Source organism: Petromyzon marinus, chromosome 59 (assembly GCF_048934315.1).
Source record: "Petromyzon marinus isolate PM22_M1 ecotype Great Lakes invasive population chromosome 59, UKy_Petmar_22M1.pri1.0, whole genome shotgun sequence".
NCBI lineage: Eukaryota > Metazoa > Chordata > Hyperoartia > Petromyzontiformes > Petromyzontidae > Petromyzon > Petromyzon marinus.
Genome location: NC_133725.1, coordinates 9,256,453 through 9,271,559, shown reverse-complemented (window position 1 = coordinate 9,271,559; position 15,107 = coordinate 9,256,453). Strand labels below are relative to the sequence as shown.

General features: G+C 49.2%; 1 protein-coding gene across 3 annotated transcripts; it reads left to right on the top strand.

The window, feature by feature from the left end:
* The first annotated feature begins 382 nt into the window (after positions 1-382).
* Positions 383-14,140, top strand: LOC116955420 (uncharacterized). Of its 3 annotated transcripts, none has more exons than XM_032976494.2 (2): positions 383-1,089; positions 8,202-14,140. In XM_032976494.2, the coding sequence occupies exon 2, from the start codon at positions 8,229-8,231 to the stop codon at positions 9,132-9,134; it is 906 nt and encodes a 301-aa protein (XP_032832385.2). In that variant the 5' UTR covers positions 383-1,089; positions 8,202-8,228; the 3' UTR covers positions 9,135-14,140. The 3 variants fall into 3 exon arrangements, with proteins under 3 accessions (XP_032832385.2, XP_075909206.1, XP_075909208.1); XM_076053091.1 differs by lacking the exon at positions 383-1,089 and adding an exon at positions 1,202-1,976; XM_076053093.1 differs by lacking the exon at positions 383-1,089 and adding an exon at positions 1,983-5,554.
* The last annotated feature ends 967 nt before the right edge of the window (positions 14,141-15,107 follow it).

Sequence of the window (15,107 nt, the reverse complement as noted above, 5' to 3'; positions counted from 1 at the left end):
CGCCACGGTGGCTAGGAGATGTTAACTGCCTTGCCAGGTGTACAGGAGGTCGTGGGTTCGATCCTGACCCTGACGCCTGCTGCTGCTGTATATTTGTAGTTTTTCTGTCTCTCTCGCTTTCTCCCCATGGTCGTGTGGATTTTTCTCCAGGGTCCTCTGGTTTTTTCCTCCACAGAATCAACGTCACGCGTTTAGAGTATTTGCCTGCTATAAATTCACACGCGATAAACCACGTTGTTGAGCTATCATTTGTGGCCAAGACGCTTCTCAAAAAGAGCTATGCAGCTCAGTGGGCCTTACCTGGTGGGGCTTGGGCGGGGCTTGGGGCGGGGCTTGGGCGGGGCTTGGGGCGGGGCGTCACAACCTGCGTGTTGAGTGGAGCACCGCCGCTGCGCGTGCTGAGTTTGCCTACCTCGCCTTTGTGTGGTCGCTGTGTGTGTGGTGGTCGCTGTGTGTGTAGTGTTCGCCTGTCCGTGGTGGTTGTGTGTGTGTGGTGGTTGTGTGTGTGGTAGTTGTGTGTGTGTGTGGTGTTCGCCTGTCCGTGGTGGTTGTGTGTGTGTGGTGTCTGTGTGTGTGTATTCGCGTGTCTGTGCGTGTGTATTCGCGTGTCTGTGTGTGTTGGCGGTGTCTGTGTGTGTGTATTCGCGTGTCTGTGTGTATTCGCGTGTCTGTGTGTTCGCGTGTCTGTGTGTGTGTATTCGCGTGTGTGTTCGCGTGTGTGTTTGTGTGTGTGTTCGCGTGTCTGTGTGTGTGTATTCGCGTGTGTGTGTGGGTGTCTGTGTGTGTATTCGCTTTGTGTGTATTCGCGTGTGTGTGGGTGTCTGTGTGTGTATTCGCGTGTCTGCGTGTCTGTGTGTGCGTGTCTGTGTGTGCGTGTCTGTGTGTGTATTCGCGTGTGTGTGTGGGTGTCTGTGTGTGTATTCGCGTGTCTGCGTGTATTCGCGTGTGTGTGTGGGTGTCTGTGTGTGTATTCGCGTGTCTGCGTGTCTGTGTATTTGCCTCTGCCCTGCACTTTCACCGCCACGGAGGTGAATCAGACGCTGCCGCCGCCGCCGCTGCGTCCACAGCCGCCGCGCTCCAACAGCCGAGGTGCGACTTGTTTAGCTCCTCCGTAGTTACAAGATGCGCCTTCTTCAACCCCCAGTGCGTCTTGCCGTTCGGAGCAAGAGCTTGGGGTTTGATTGCGTCTTTTAATGCCCCCTTTCTTACCGATATCATCTCTTGCCACGGCAGCTCTCTCTCCCACTTCAACAATTGTTACTCTTTGGTTCTATTGGGTAAAGTCACGTAGGTGAAAATAAAATAACAAAAAAATCACGACGTTTCGGCCACAACACAAGCGGCCTTCATCAGGTGAAGAGTATGCCCAGAATTGTATAACTTTTACAGGGTGCGTCTTATAATCCGGTGTATGTGGCCAGATTTGTATAACTCATAGTCCCTTCACCTGATGAAGGCCGCTTGTGTTGTGGCCGAAACGTCGTGATTTTTTTGTTATTTTATTTTCACCTACGTGACTTTACCCAATAGAACCAAAGAGTATGGATCCTAGCAGTAACGAAAGCTTTAAATCTAGACTCAACAATTGTTTCTTGCTGTGGTTTTCCCACCTGATGATGATTGCTTGTGTTGCAATCGAAACGTCGTGATTTGTTAGATTGTATTTCTAACTACGTGATTTTACCGAAAGAACCAAAGAGTGTGCCCAGAATTGTATAACTTTTACAGGGTGCGTCTTATAATCCGGTGTATGTGGCCAGATTTGTATAACTCGTAGTGCGTCTTTTAATCCAGTATATGTGAGTGCCCAAAATTGTATAACTTTTATAGGGTGCGTCTTATAATCCGGTGTATGTGGCCAGATTTGAGTAACTTTATTGGCTCCGGGGCACAGGTGCGTCTTACTCTCCGCAGCGTCTCAGTCGGCAGCACGCTGGGCTTCTGGGGTGATGGGAGCGGTGGTGCTGGTGATAGTGGTGAGTGTGTGATGTAGTGTGGCGATGGTTATTAGCGATGCTATTGTGAGTAATGGTGGAGCGGTGACACAGCAGTTAGCACGACCCAAGTTCGATTCCAGCTCAGGGCCGCCAACACCGGTGACGATTATCTGAACCGGTCCTGGGCCTCGCCTAGGTCGGCTGAACCTCAAATGAGTACCTGGTGCGGTGTGTAGCAAACATCGCCACTGGGAATACAAAGGCGGCCGGGCGTGGTGCTGGCCACCCACCATGTCCTGTGACGTGTCGGCCTTCATAGGTGCTACTCGCTCACAGCCAACCCCTTATAATTATAATTATCAGTGCCTAGCTTATTACAGACCTATTTAGACCTTATTGGTCACCCCATGCCCTTTGAAATCTCAGCGTTAATCCTACAAAGTCCCATCACGAGGGAGAAACACAAACAAATAGACACAAAATTAAGTTACAACATTTTTTTTATTTGCCCGTATTAAAACGGATGGACGCCGTTTGGACCTGAAAACTCAATTTCCTTGTACAATAAACCGTATGGGTTGACGGGTATACAGCACTTGCCCCAACAGCCTGGCAAATCTATACGATGGATGGTTGCCTTTGGTGATGGTTCGAGTGATGTTATGGCGATGTTTTACGGAGTCATCCGGGAGTCCTGGGACTCTATCACGAGGGTCCTCCCGCTGAATTAGGCATTTATTTAAAGATGTGACCCCCTGCTCCTCCTGGACATCTTTGAAAAAGAGCTTCATAGCTCATCGTATTCCTCCGGTATAAATACAATGTATTCTAATAATTAATGGTGAGTAGTGTTTATTATGCAACGTGGGAGGAGGAAACGATTTTCGCAAGGGGGCGATGCTCGATCCTCCACGTACAGATGGAAAAAGACGGATGGGAAATGAGTCCGCTTTGCCGTACTACGCTCCCCCTGTGGCGAGCCCAGGGTATCCAGTACCACCTCGATGCCCACGGTAAGGATAGTTTCGCGACATCCGTGTGTGATCCATCAACCTCGGCTGCTGCTGCCGCCGCCTCAGCAGTGTTGGGTTAAGGCTGCTGCTCGCCACGACGAGGACTTCAGCAGAGAGAGAGTTCGTTCGTCTCGTGGTCGCTGTTCCTCCTCCATTGGAGGGGCTCAGACCACAGTGGGTTTACTGTGCGGTCCCATTGTTTTGGGTTGCGTTGCCACAAATGCACGGTATCTCTGTGAGTCTCTGTATCTTTATGAGTCTGTGTATCTCTTGTCTCTATGTATCTCTATAAGCCTCGATGTATCTCAATGGGTCTATGTAGGGAGGGGTAGTGTAGCGGTTAGCACCCTGTGCTACAAATCCGGCCACCTAAGAGTTCGATTCCCGCTCACGGCCAACACGATTGATAATTATCTGAACTGGACCTGGGCCTCCCCTAGGTCGACTCAGCCTCAAATAAGTACCTGTGCAATGTTTAAACATCGCCACTGGAGAGACAAAGGCGGTCGGGCTTGGTTGTTGTCGACCCACCCTCTCGTGTGGTGTGCCAGCCTTCATAGGTGCTCGCTAACAGCGCTTTCCCCAACAGTCTGTAAAGGCTCTATGGGGGATCTTTGTATTTGTCTTTGTGTATCTGAGTCCCTATGGGTTGACTAAGATTCATAGTTTGGTTTGTGCCTTTAATGTTAACTGTACGTGTCTCCGTATATTGAAGTGTCTATGGGTTCACTACGTGGTCCATAGTGTGGGTTGCATGGCTACAATCGCATCACTCTGGCTTATGTATTTTTTGTATCCCTATGTATCGCTATGGGTCTCTGAGTCTATATGTATCTCTACGTATATATCTGGGTTAATGTTTTCACCACCCGTGTCTTTGAGGAGGGAGGAGCTATAATCTCTGGGTCTCAAATGAGGAGGTTTTTATTATTCTGGACATCTGCGTTGTTCCACTGTTTGACAAGCAACTCCTTTGGATCTGGGTCGTGAGATTCTAGGATGGTAACATAAGCATCAGCGCTCTCCCATATGGGACTCGAGGGACATTGTTGAGGTCTTGGTTGATGTGAAAGGTGGTGGTTGTAACTGGGGAGACAAAGGCGGTCGTGCGTGGTGCTGGCCACCCACCCCTTCCGCGGTGGCTAGATGTTAACTACCTTGCCTGGTATACAGGACGTCGTGGGTTAGATTCCGACCCTGATGCCTGCTGTATATTTGGAGTTTGTGTGTCTCTCTCCCCGTATTCTCGTGGATTTTTCTCAGGGTCCTCCAGTTTTTCCCCTCCACATTTAAAATAAACGTCACGCTTTTCGAGTATTTGATAAGCCACCAACTTCGTTGAGCTACTATTACGTGTGGCCAGGTCACTTATGAAAAACAACAACAGTACATAGCTCAGTGGGGCCTTACTTGGTACAATAAAAATAGTTGAATTTAGTTTTCATAGGCGCTGCTCACTAAAAGCACTTGTCCAAACAGTCTGTTACAGGCTATATCGGGGGGAGTCTTTGTTAATCATCAATCTTTATTTAGTGCGCCAAAATTGCCCTCCATAAAGTAGTGCATCGGTGCACATTCCAGCAGCGACACGGGAACGGTATAGGGGGTTACGGATCAGCAGGGATGAAGACAGAAACCTGTCACGCACTCAGCTTGTTGAGCTGTCATGTGTGTCCAGGTCGCTTCTGAAAAAAAGTTTATAGCTCAGTGGGCCTTACCTGGCAAAATAAAAACAATTTTAGTTCGATCCCGACCCTGACTGACACCTGTTGTATATTTCGAGTTTCCGTGTCTCTCTCCTCTCCCCGTGGTCGCGTGGACTTTTCTTCGGGTCTTCCGGTTTTTGCCTCCACATTTAGAATTAATGTCACACGTTTAGAGTATACGGCTGCTGTAAATGTCCACGTGGTGATCCTTTGCCACTCCATTGAGCTATCCTTTGTGATAGCCAGGTTCCTTCTGAAAAATAGCTACATAGAGCTCAGTGGGCCTTAGCTGGTAAAAAAAAAGTAGTTTAGAGTTCTGGTTAAGATTTGCACTGCATTAAATTTTGCATTGGGCAGTGTTGTGTACGGAGAGATACAATATCGAATCTGCACATTGTGGGGTCAGATACGGAGTTTTAGCTGCTTGATATTTGGTGCAAGTGGTGGTGGCCATGGGGTTGTATATATGTATGTTGAACTTCTTCCTTGCATCATACGTAGCCTACCGTGCTAGGCTGGATGAGTGAATGGGCATGTGAGTCACTGGGTGAGTGAGTAGGTGGGTGAGTGAGCCAGTGGAATGATTTTCGGAGTCATTTTTATAATTTTCAAAAGTCGGAAGCCATCTAGTACACGATGGCCGACCGCTCTACAGTGATGCAGATAGTGCATGATATATTTACACTTTATGGGGCACCGTGGTGGCGAGATGTTCTCTCACTCGCCAGGTATGCAGGTGGTCATGGGTTCGATTCCAACCCTGACCCCTGCTGTATACTGGGAGATTGCATGTCTATTTCCCCGGGTCACGTGGATTTTTCCCCCCCGAGTCCCCCAGATTCAACACTGCCCAGAGACTCAACACTGCGCCGACCATTAGCATGGTTGAATACGTAAGGTGCATGAATGAAGTTCAACATACATACACTGCACTATACACTACATACCACAATATACACTATGCTACCCACTACACTATGCGCTAAACTCCCGCACGTCACGATGCAGTTTGATTTGTCCTGGTTGTGCCGGTTGGTGGAGGGTTCTTAAAGCTACGCTTGGGGCCGCTGAGTAGCCTGGAAATAGATGTGGCGCCTTTGAGAAAGAGGTGTCCTGTGAGATGCGGCCACCGCTGTTTCACAGTCAGTATCGGAATGTTTATTTAACCTGGAGGATGAATCCGATGAGCTATGAAGCTCTCACTTCAAAGATGCCCAGTGCAGGGGCATGGGGTTAGAAAATTACATCAACAAGGACAATACACTAGCAACGATAGCAGTGCATCGGATTGAAAAGGTAAGCAAGTCTACGAACCCTCCACCACCCGGCACGGCCGTGGCTGATCATTGTTCTAACGCTGTGGGCACAACCGAAGTAGATTTTGCCAAGACGAAGGTACTCTGCAAACCCACTGGCTATCAGCAAAGATTCGTTCATGAAGCCATCCAGATATATAAACACAGACAAAATTTCAACCAAGAAGATGGGTACAAACTGAGCAATCATTGGAAGGACGTTATTAACCAGTTTAGGTCATAACTGGCTGTGTTGTTACCTTACTACCTACCTATGTTATGAGTTATTTTTGACTCTCTGAGTTACATTCACTAACACAGCCACCGTTAGCTGTTAGTAAATGGCGGCTTTCCATCCTTTTCCACCTCCATGTGGTGATGGCTCTTTCCAAGGTCTATCCGAGCTTACATTGACATCCTAATCTCTCACAAAACAATGGCCACCCCACAGCTTCGTTTTTCAAGATTTCTCCAATCTTACATTTACATGCAAATTTAATCTCTAGCCCCACCCACTGACCCTTGAGCTACACCCATCTCAAACCTTTATAACTCCCTGCCTTAGCAGCGCTCCTGCCATATGTTTTTCCTGCCTCAGCAGCTCTCCCGCTATATTTTTCACCTGATGACGATTGCTTGTGTCGCGATCGGAACGTCGTGATATTGTTATTTTTATTATTTTTCTTCTATCTATGTGGCTTTACCGAAAGACCCAAAGAATAACCATAATAAATACATATGAATAAAATATTGGGCAGTCCTTGACATACGACCATAATTCGTTCCTGGGACCTGTTTGTAAGTAGAACGGTTCCTAGCATCACCCTCCTGAAAATGGGGAGTCATAGACTCCTAGCAAAAGGTAGAATGATAGACGTGGAGTGCCAGGGACTGGAAACATTTGCCAGTAAACTGGAGTAGATCTTGACTTAAAGCTTTCGTGACTGCAGGAATTCATACTCTTTGGGTCTTTCGGTAAAGTCACGTAGATAGAAAAAAATCACAACGTTTCGATCGCAACACAAGCAGCCGTCTTCAGGTGAAAAAATTACAGTGAGAGAGCTGCTGAAACAGGATGTTATATAGGCCTGAGATGGGTGCAGCCCAAGGGTAAGTGGGCGGGGTTAGAGATGGTATTTGTAAGTAAATGTATGCTGGGAGGGCGCCCTGAGGCTGTGGGGGTGGCCATTGTATTGAGAGAGATTAGCATGTCAATGTATTGTGAGAACGGAGGGCGCCCTGAGGCTGCGAAGGTAGCCATTGTATTGTGAGAAAAACGAGAGCCAATGCCACATCGAGGGAAAGTAGCATCAGTGATTCATCTTCTTTGGTTCTTTCGGTAAAGGCACGTAGAATGAGAATAAAATAATAAATTAATAAAATAAAATAACACAATAAAATTCTCACGACGTTTCGGCCACAACACAAGTGGCCTTCATCAGGTGAAGGGACGAGACTGTCTGGAGGACAGCGCTGGAGCGCTCCAGCGCTGGAGCGCTCCAGCGCTGTCCAGACAGTCTCGTCCGTTCACCTGTTGAAGGCCATTTGTGTTGTGGCCGAAACGTCGTGAGAATTTTATTGTGTTATTTTATTTTATTAATTTATTATTTTATTCTCATTATACATGAATTTACAGAAAGAACCAAAGAAGATGAATCCTTGCAGTCATGAAAGCTTTAAATCGAAATTTAGCATCAGTGACTGTGCTAGTAAGACATACAAGCCTGTCAATGACAAAGACCTCCAATCTGGCAATGCAACTCTGAGAGTCAGAAATAACAGCTGACATAGGCAGGTAGGATGGAAACATCACAGTCAGTTAAGACTTTACATGGTTAAGAACGTCCTTCCAATGATTGCTCAGTTTGTACACATTTTCTCGGTTGAAATTGTGTCTGTGTTTATATATCTGGATGGCTACATGAACGAATCTTTGTTGATAGCCAGTAGGTTTGCAGAGTACCTTCGTCTTGGAAAAATCTATTTGTGTGTGCCCACAGCGTTAAAACAATGATCAGCCACGGCCGAGGTATTGGTGCACGTCGCCACGTAGACGTCGCCACATAGACATCGCAGAGATGCCGGGCAACTGGAGTAGGTTGGATGCGACTAGTAGTACGCTGTCGATGTTGCGTGCCGGACAGCGAGTTATCCGGCATCTATGCGACGTCTACGTGGCAACGTGCACGCAGTGACGTCCACGAGATGACATCCACGCGACGACGCTCATGCGCCTCTCGTTCCGCGCAGGTGCCACGCCATCCTTCGCCGAGCACCATGCTCCCGCACTACGCCGATGCCGATGTGGCCCTCATGCAAGAGCCGTCCCTGCTGCCACCGCCTCCTCCTCCGCCTCCTCCTTCGGCCGGCACCGGCACTGACGACCGATCGGCCGGCGCCGTCACAGGCACGGCCCGCCTCCTCCTCCTCGGCAAGCCAGCGCCGAGCCCCCATAAGGGCCCGCCCACGCGCCGGCGCGCGTGGAAACAACGCACCTTCTCCGACCCGGGGCCCTGGGCGCCAACGCGCGATGGCGTCAAGGCGGCTGCCGCCATTGCCGCGGCCGCGGACCGTGCTGGCGCTGGTGATGGCAGCTTCTCGGACGTCTCCAATGTGTCGGCCGCTGACTCGGGCATCTACGTGAGCTCGCCGGCACCGTCCCCACCGGTGGCGCCGTCCCCCTCTTCGCCGGTGCCACTGTTCTACGTAAACCTCGCGCTGGAACCGGAGGAGCCGTGCTCGGAGACGGCGCCTGGCTCACGATCCGGAGTGCCGGCAGGATGCTTGAGCGGTGCCTTCTCGGGACCGTCGCCGCTGCCAGCGCTGCCGCTGCCCGCTGCGGGTGCCGGCGGGAGGCGTCGGGCGGCCCACGCGGCCGACATGGAGATCCAGCTGGACCCGCTGGCGCTGGCTCCGCCACCATCGCAGTGGAGGGTGGCCGACTCCGGTCCCGTGGGGCCGCCGCGGTTTTGGCCGGGGCAGCCGGAGCACCTCCTGGGTGGTGACTCTGCCGGCGCTGGCGGAATCTCAGTGGCTTTCGACATCCCCGTGGTGAGCGAGTCATTCCTCAAGCGCACGTGCCACGAGCGCTTCTTCAAGAAGATCTGCGCCATCATCATCGTCATTGTTTTCTCTGGCGTCGTTGCCATGGTAGTGGTGCCGTACATCATGGCCAAGAAGTAGAGACCCAGAGACCATTGGACTCACCACAGAGACCCATAGACTCACCACACACAGACTTACATAGAGAACCAAATACTAACATAGAGACTCATATTTACATAGATGCCCAGAGGCTACCATAGAGAGCCATAAACTTAGACTAATAGATCAATATAGAGAACCATAGATTTTTACAGTGACCCATAGATTTACACTGATACCAAACACTCACACACACACGCACCAACAGACACAAAGACAAAGAACCACCATATAGCAAGTGCTGTTAGCGAGTAGCAACTATGAAGGCTGGATCGCTACATGGGGGGGTGGGTGACCAGCACTACACCCGACCGCCTTTGTCTCCCTAGTGGCGATGTTTATACACCACACCAGGTACTCATTTGAGGCTGAGTCGACCTAGGGGAGGCCCAGAACCAGGTGAAATGATCGTCACTGGTGTTGGCTGTGAGCGGAAATCAAACTTGGGTCGCATGGTTCATAGCGTAGCGCACTCACCACTACGCTACCGCTCCCCATTGACACACACAACCGCCATTCGCCACTAAGTGGCGGTGATGTCACCACGATGCTTGTGCCAGGCCATGTGCAGCTTGAGGCCACGTGAAGTGTCGAACGCCCGCTGGCAGGAGGTCACGGGGCAGACCCAGGTGCCACAGGTCGACTGAGATGACTGGCTGATGCACCACCTGTGCCCCCTACTGTGCCAACCTGCTGTGCTTTAGCCACCCGGCGCTCCGCTCATTGTTGTGAGCATCGCTCCTCCGCCCTCCGTTGTTGTTGGAGGGCGACTGCCTCCAACTGCCCAGTAGCGTCCTTCAAGAGCCTCCTCCACAGAGGCCGATCTTGACACCGCTGGTACCAGTCATCGGCAAGTCCACTCAGGTCCACATCCTCATGTACCACATCACTCCATCTCTTCTCTAGCCCATGCCACGCCCGTTTAGCCCCCTCGATCCGGCCGAACAAAAGCTGTTTCGGCATGCGGTGGCTGGGCATGCGGGCTACATGACCCAGCCAATGCAGCCTTGCCTGCCGGAGGAGCTCACCGATGGGACCTTGCCCAGATCTTTCAAGGATTTGTGAGCTCCTCACACAATCCAGCCTGGTTAAACCCAGGATGGATCATAGGCAGGCCAGCCTAAATGTTTCTAACCGGCGAAGATGTTCCATTAAGGGCTCAGTTTAACAGCAGAGGTCTCCGAATCAGTCGAGCGGCAATATATTTTCATCGGTTGCGTAACGCTGTGTGGAAGCTACCTGGTCTGTCGCTCCGCACTAAGCTTCAGGTCTTCTCGGCCACGGTCATTCCCTCCCTTCTCTACGCTTGCGAAACGTGGACCCCCTTAATTGACACACACACAGACTCACACACATGGCTATGCTCTAGGTAGCTGTGTGGCTGTGTGCAGCGCGCCACTCACAGACTCCTCACGGACTCCTTACAGACTCATGGACTCCTTGCAGACTCATAGACTCCTTACAGACTCATGGACTCCTTACAGACTCATGGACTCCTTACAGACTCATGGACTCCTTATGGAATCACGGACTCCTTACAGACTCATGGACTCCTTACAGACTCATGGACTCCTTATGGAATCACGGACTCCTTACAGACTCATGGACTCCTTACAGACTCATGGACTCCTTACAGACTCATGGACTCCTTACAGACTCATGGACTCCTTACAGACACATGGACTCCTTATGGAATCACGGACTCCTTACAGACTCATGGACTCCTTACAGACTCATGGACTCCTTACAGACTCATTGACTCCTTATGGAATCACGGACTCCTTACAGAATCACGGACTCCTTACAGATTCCATACGGAATCATGGACTCCTCACGAACTCCTTATGGAATTCTTACAGACTCCTAACGGGCTCCTAACGGACTACTAACGGCCTCATAGACTCCTCACGGGCTCCTCCTGGGCCAAAGGAGGAATTGAGAAGGCTTTGGGCAGCACTCCTGACAACTGGGTTCGAGCCCTGGACTCTGCCTCTCTCTCTCTCTCTCTGTGTGGGTTCATAATGGCTATGTCGGAGAGCCCGCGACGAATTTCTTACTTTGTTGTTGTCCGAGCACGGTTGGCTACGCACGGTGTGAAAAGTTCAACATATATAGATGTACATACAGTGCGCTTATGCCAGCTCCGGTTTCACACCGGTGTGCTGTACTCGTAACGAATTGGCATATTTTGTTGACGTGACATGCCTTACTAATTGGCTGTATCTCGTGGTGGCGGGTTTAATGACGTACTTATATTTACGTGATCTAACCCAAAAAAACCTCATGGATAACATTGGTCGCGAATGCCTATGTGTTACATTGTTGAAATAACGCACTCCATCGTGTTTGGCCACGGTGTTATGAAACGCGCTGCAAGCTCATTGTTAGTCGGGCAGCAAACTTCAGTAGCGATGCTGCCTGAGGTGCAAGAGTACGTCAACAACCACAAGCGCGGGAAGCAGCAGCATCAGCAACTCCTCGCGGGCTATTCTGATCTTTTCTGCTTGAACTTTGTCTTGTGCACACATTTGCCTACCAATGTCTGGTAAACGTCCAGCTGCATGCAAGGATGCCTCCAAATCTTTAATAAATAGCGCGAAAATCTTTAATTAACTACTTTAAAGTTGACGGATGGGAAAACAGAATAGCGCTGGCTCACCAAGGGGCTTACGGCGTGGTACCTGGCTACTTTTTAAAAACGTAAACCCCTCGGTTTGCGAGTGAAATCCTTCGCAAGTGTGTGTCCACACAGAGACAGACGTACACACAGACAAAAAATGCCTCTTATAGGTAAGATTAGCTGATATACATTTCTACGTGCTAACCCACTTCGTTGAGCGATCATTTGTGGCCACGTCGCTGCTGAAAAATATCTATGTAGCTATTTTTTTGTTTAGCGAGTGAGTGGGTTGGATGCTGTGGCTGGTTTTGGTGGTGAATGGTGGTTGGGTGGGTGAATGGGGGTTGGGTGAGTGGGTGGGTCATTGTGTGAGTGGATAGGTTAATATGTGAGTGGGTGGGTATTTGAATAAGTGTTGTGAAAGAGTGAGTAGGTGAACGGGTGGGTGGTAGGGTGAGTGAGAGGGTGGTTGGATAAATGGTTGGGTGACTGGTGGCTGGGTAAGTTAGTGCGGGAGGTTGAGTGGGTGAGTTAGTGTGTGAGCGAGTGGGTAAGAGAATGGGGTGCCACGGTGTTGAGATGTTAACTACCTCTCCCAGAATACAGGAAGTAATCAATTCGATCCTGACCCTGAAGCCTGTATATTTGGAGTTTGCATCTTCTCCCGTGGTCACGTCGATTTTCCTCTGATTCCTTCGGGTTTGTTGAACACGTCGGCTTTCGTGACCAATATCATTCATAATAGAGGGTTTTCTTGGGTTAGATCGCGTAAATATATAAATGTGTCATTGAAACCCACCACCACCCGACACAGCCAACTAGTAAGGGTTGTCACGTAAATAGAACATTCCAATTTGTAACAAGTACAGCACACCGGTGTGTTGGAGAGTCAAGCCACAACATTTACAATTTGAGTATGACGTTTCGCCAGTAATTACAACTAACTTCATCAGGCGACAGCCAGATTTGTGGAGAAGTCCACCTGTTTTGTTCCTTATATAGAGGCGTAGATGTGGTGACCACACTTTTACGCTCTTGCGCAACGTACATTATGCATGTGCATTATGCGAGCCTTTGATCTTGTCCTTCCTGTCCATTGTGTGTAATAAAATAGCCGGGTTTTCCCTCCACATTTAGGATCAACATTCGTTTAAAGGATTTGACTGCAATAAATGTTTACGTGATAAGCCACTTCGTTGACCTATTATTTGTAACCAGGTCACTTATGAAAAAGATTATAGCTCTGTGGGCCTTACCTGGTAAAATAAAAAAAGAGTTTTAGTTTATTGGTTGGTTGAGTGGGTAGGTGGGATTTTGAGTGCGTGGGTGGGTCAGTTGGAGATTGAGTAGGTGTCAGGGTGAGTGGGTGGGTGAATTGGTGAGTGAATGTTTGAGATCCAGTGGGTGGTAGGGTGAGTGGGTTTGTGAGTTGGTGGGTGAGTAGGTGGCTGAGTCAGAGAGTGGAGTGGCATGGTGGCAAGATGTGAACTGCCTTGTCTGTTATAAGCGAGGTCATGGGTTCGATCCCAACCCTGACGTCTGTATATTTGGAGTTCGCATGTTCTTCCCATAGTCGGGTGGAATTTTCTCCGGGCTCTCCGGGTTGACCCTCCGTATTTAGAAACATGCATTTATACAGGGTGTTTGAAAATATGGACCGATTTGAAATCGCTTTATCTCTGCAACCACGAACCGCCCATGAATGAAAGTCTTACCACTTGAAAGGGCGGGGCATAGAGTTGCAAATGATTACCGCGAGATGCCTCTCCCAGCGCACAAACAGCCCCTAGCCTCAGTCATTCGCAAGACGGTGACCCCCGCAACACAAGGCGTTTTGCGTTCTGCAGTTCAGCAAGACTGAATGCGTAATTGCGGTGCAGCGTGCGTTTCAACGGCGTTTTGGCATTGATCCGCCACTGTCAAAGAGCATTCGTCGTTGGTACCGCCAATTTGGGGAAACAGGCAGCTGATTATGTAAGGGGAAGAGCACAGGGCGACCACGCACCTCAAGGGAATACGTGAGAAGAGAGGTGTTTGGGACGAATTCAACTATCGTCTCGATGTTGTCCGTACAGCAGGTGGAGGGCACATAGAGCATTTATAAAATAGTTAGTAGAACTTGATAACTCATTAAACCGTTTGCAACTTTTTTGTGTAATTGTAACATGTTGCCATCGTGATATATACTGCTTTAAAATTGGGTCCATCTTTGTAAAACGCCCTGTAGAACTTGGCTGCAATAACTTTGTACGTGACAAGCCACTCCATTGAGCTGTTATTTGTGGTCATGTTGCTTCTGAAAAAGATCTATATATAGCTGCGGGGCCTTACCTGGTGAAATAAATAAACTCCTTTAAGAAAGTTTTTTTTTTAAAACAACGGTTTTATTTTGAAGTGCACTGAAAAGTAAAATAACTCGATTGGACAACGTGAAGTGGACGACCTCTTGATTACAAGAGACACGTGGCGCTGATTCCACAGTTTTGGGACCGTGGCGTTTTTCACGTACACAAAACTATATAATTAATAAGCCGTCCATGCATAACAATTATTGCTTGAAAGGAGGCAATTATTTGATGAGTTGATGCCGATTTTGATACAGGCATGCATTGTCACCGGATCTGAGTACGTGTGCAAAATTTGGAATTGATTGGACAACGGAAAGTAGACTAACTTTTGATTACAAGATTTTACCACGACATAGGAGTCAAGTTAAGTAAAACCGTTGAAAAATAGGCTGTCACTATCCTTAATACATATATTGTAGTATTGTAAATATATGGACTGTAGCCGGTGAAATATGTAGGCGTAAAAATGAGGTTCGATAGCGTGCTCTCCCTAACACCAACCATCTCCTGCATTTCTTATGGGGATAATTATGAATTTACACGCTTGAGTTACGCGCCGTTTTTCAAGAACACAACCCCCACGTAGAAACGAGAGGGAGCCGTGCCGCGGTTTATTGCTATGCGAGCAGAGAGAAAATGAGCACTTTGGGCAGAGTGCTTTTCAACTGCAATGCTTTAATCCGCACTAAATGTATGAACTGTGATGGAGCGTGCGTGAGGCTCGGTCGAGCCAGCCTCAAACGGGTGCCTCGTGCGGTGGTGCGTGGTAAATGTCGCCGTTGCGGGAGACAAAGGCGGCCGGCGTGGTGCTGGCCACCCACCCCCTAGTGTGCCACAGTGCCGGTAGCCTTCATAGGTGCTACTCGCGAACAGCACTTGCCCCTGCAGCCTATTGAGGCTACGCGGAGAGCTGTTTCTTTGTTGCTGTTCCTGTGGTCGTGTCGCCGGAGCTGTTTGTGTGGTGACGGAATACGTGGTTTGCAT

Coding starts and splice junctions, on each gene's coding strand:
- LOC116955420 (XM_076053091.1), top strand. CDS start 1,950: ATGGGAGCGGTGGTGCTGGTGATAGTG. Junction 1,977..8,201: donor CGGTGGTGCTGGTGATAGTG/GTGAGTGTGTGA, acceptor CGTTCCGCGCAG/GTGCCACGCCATCCTTCGCC.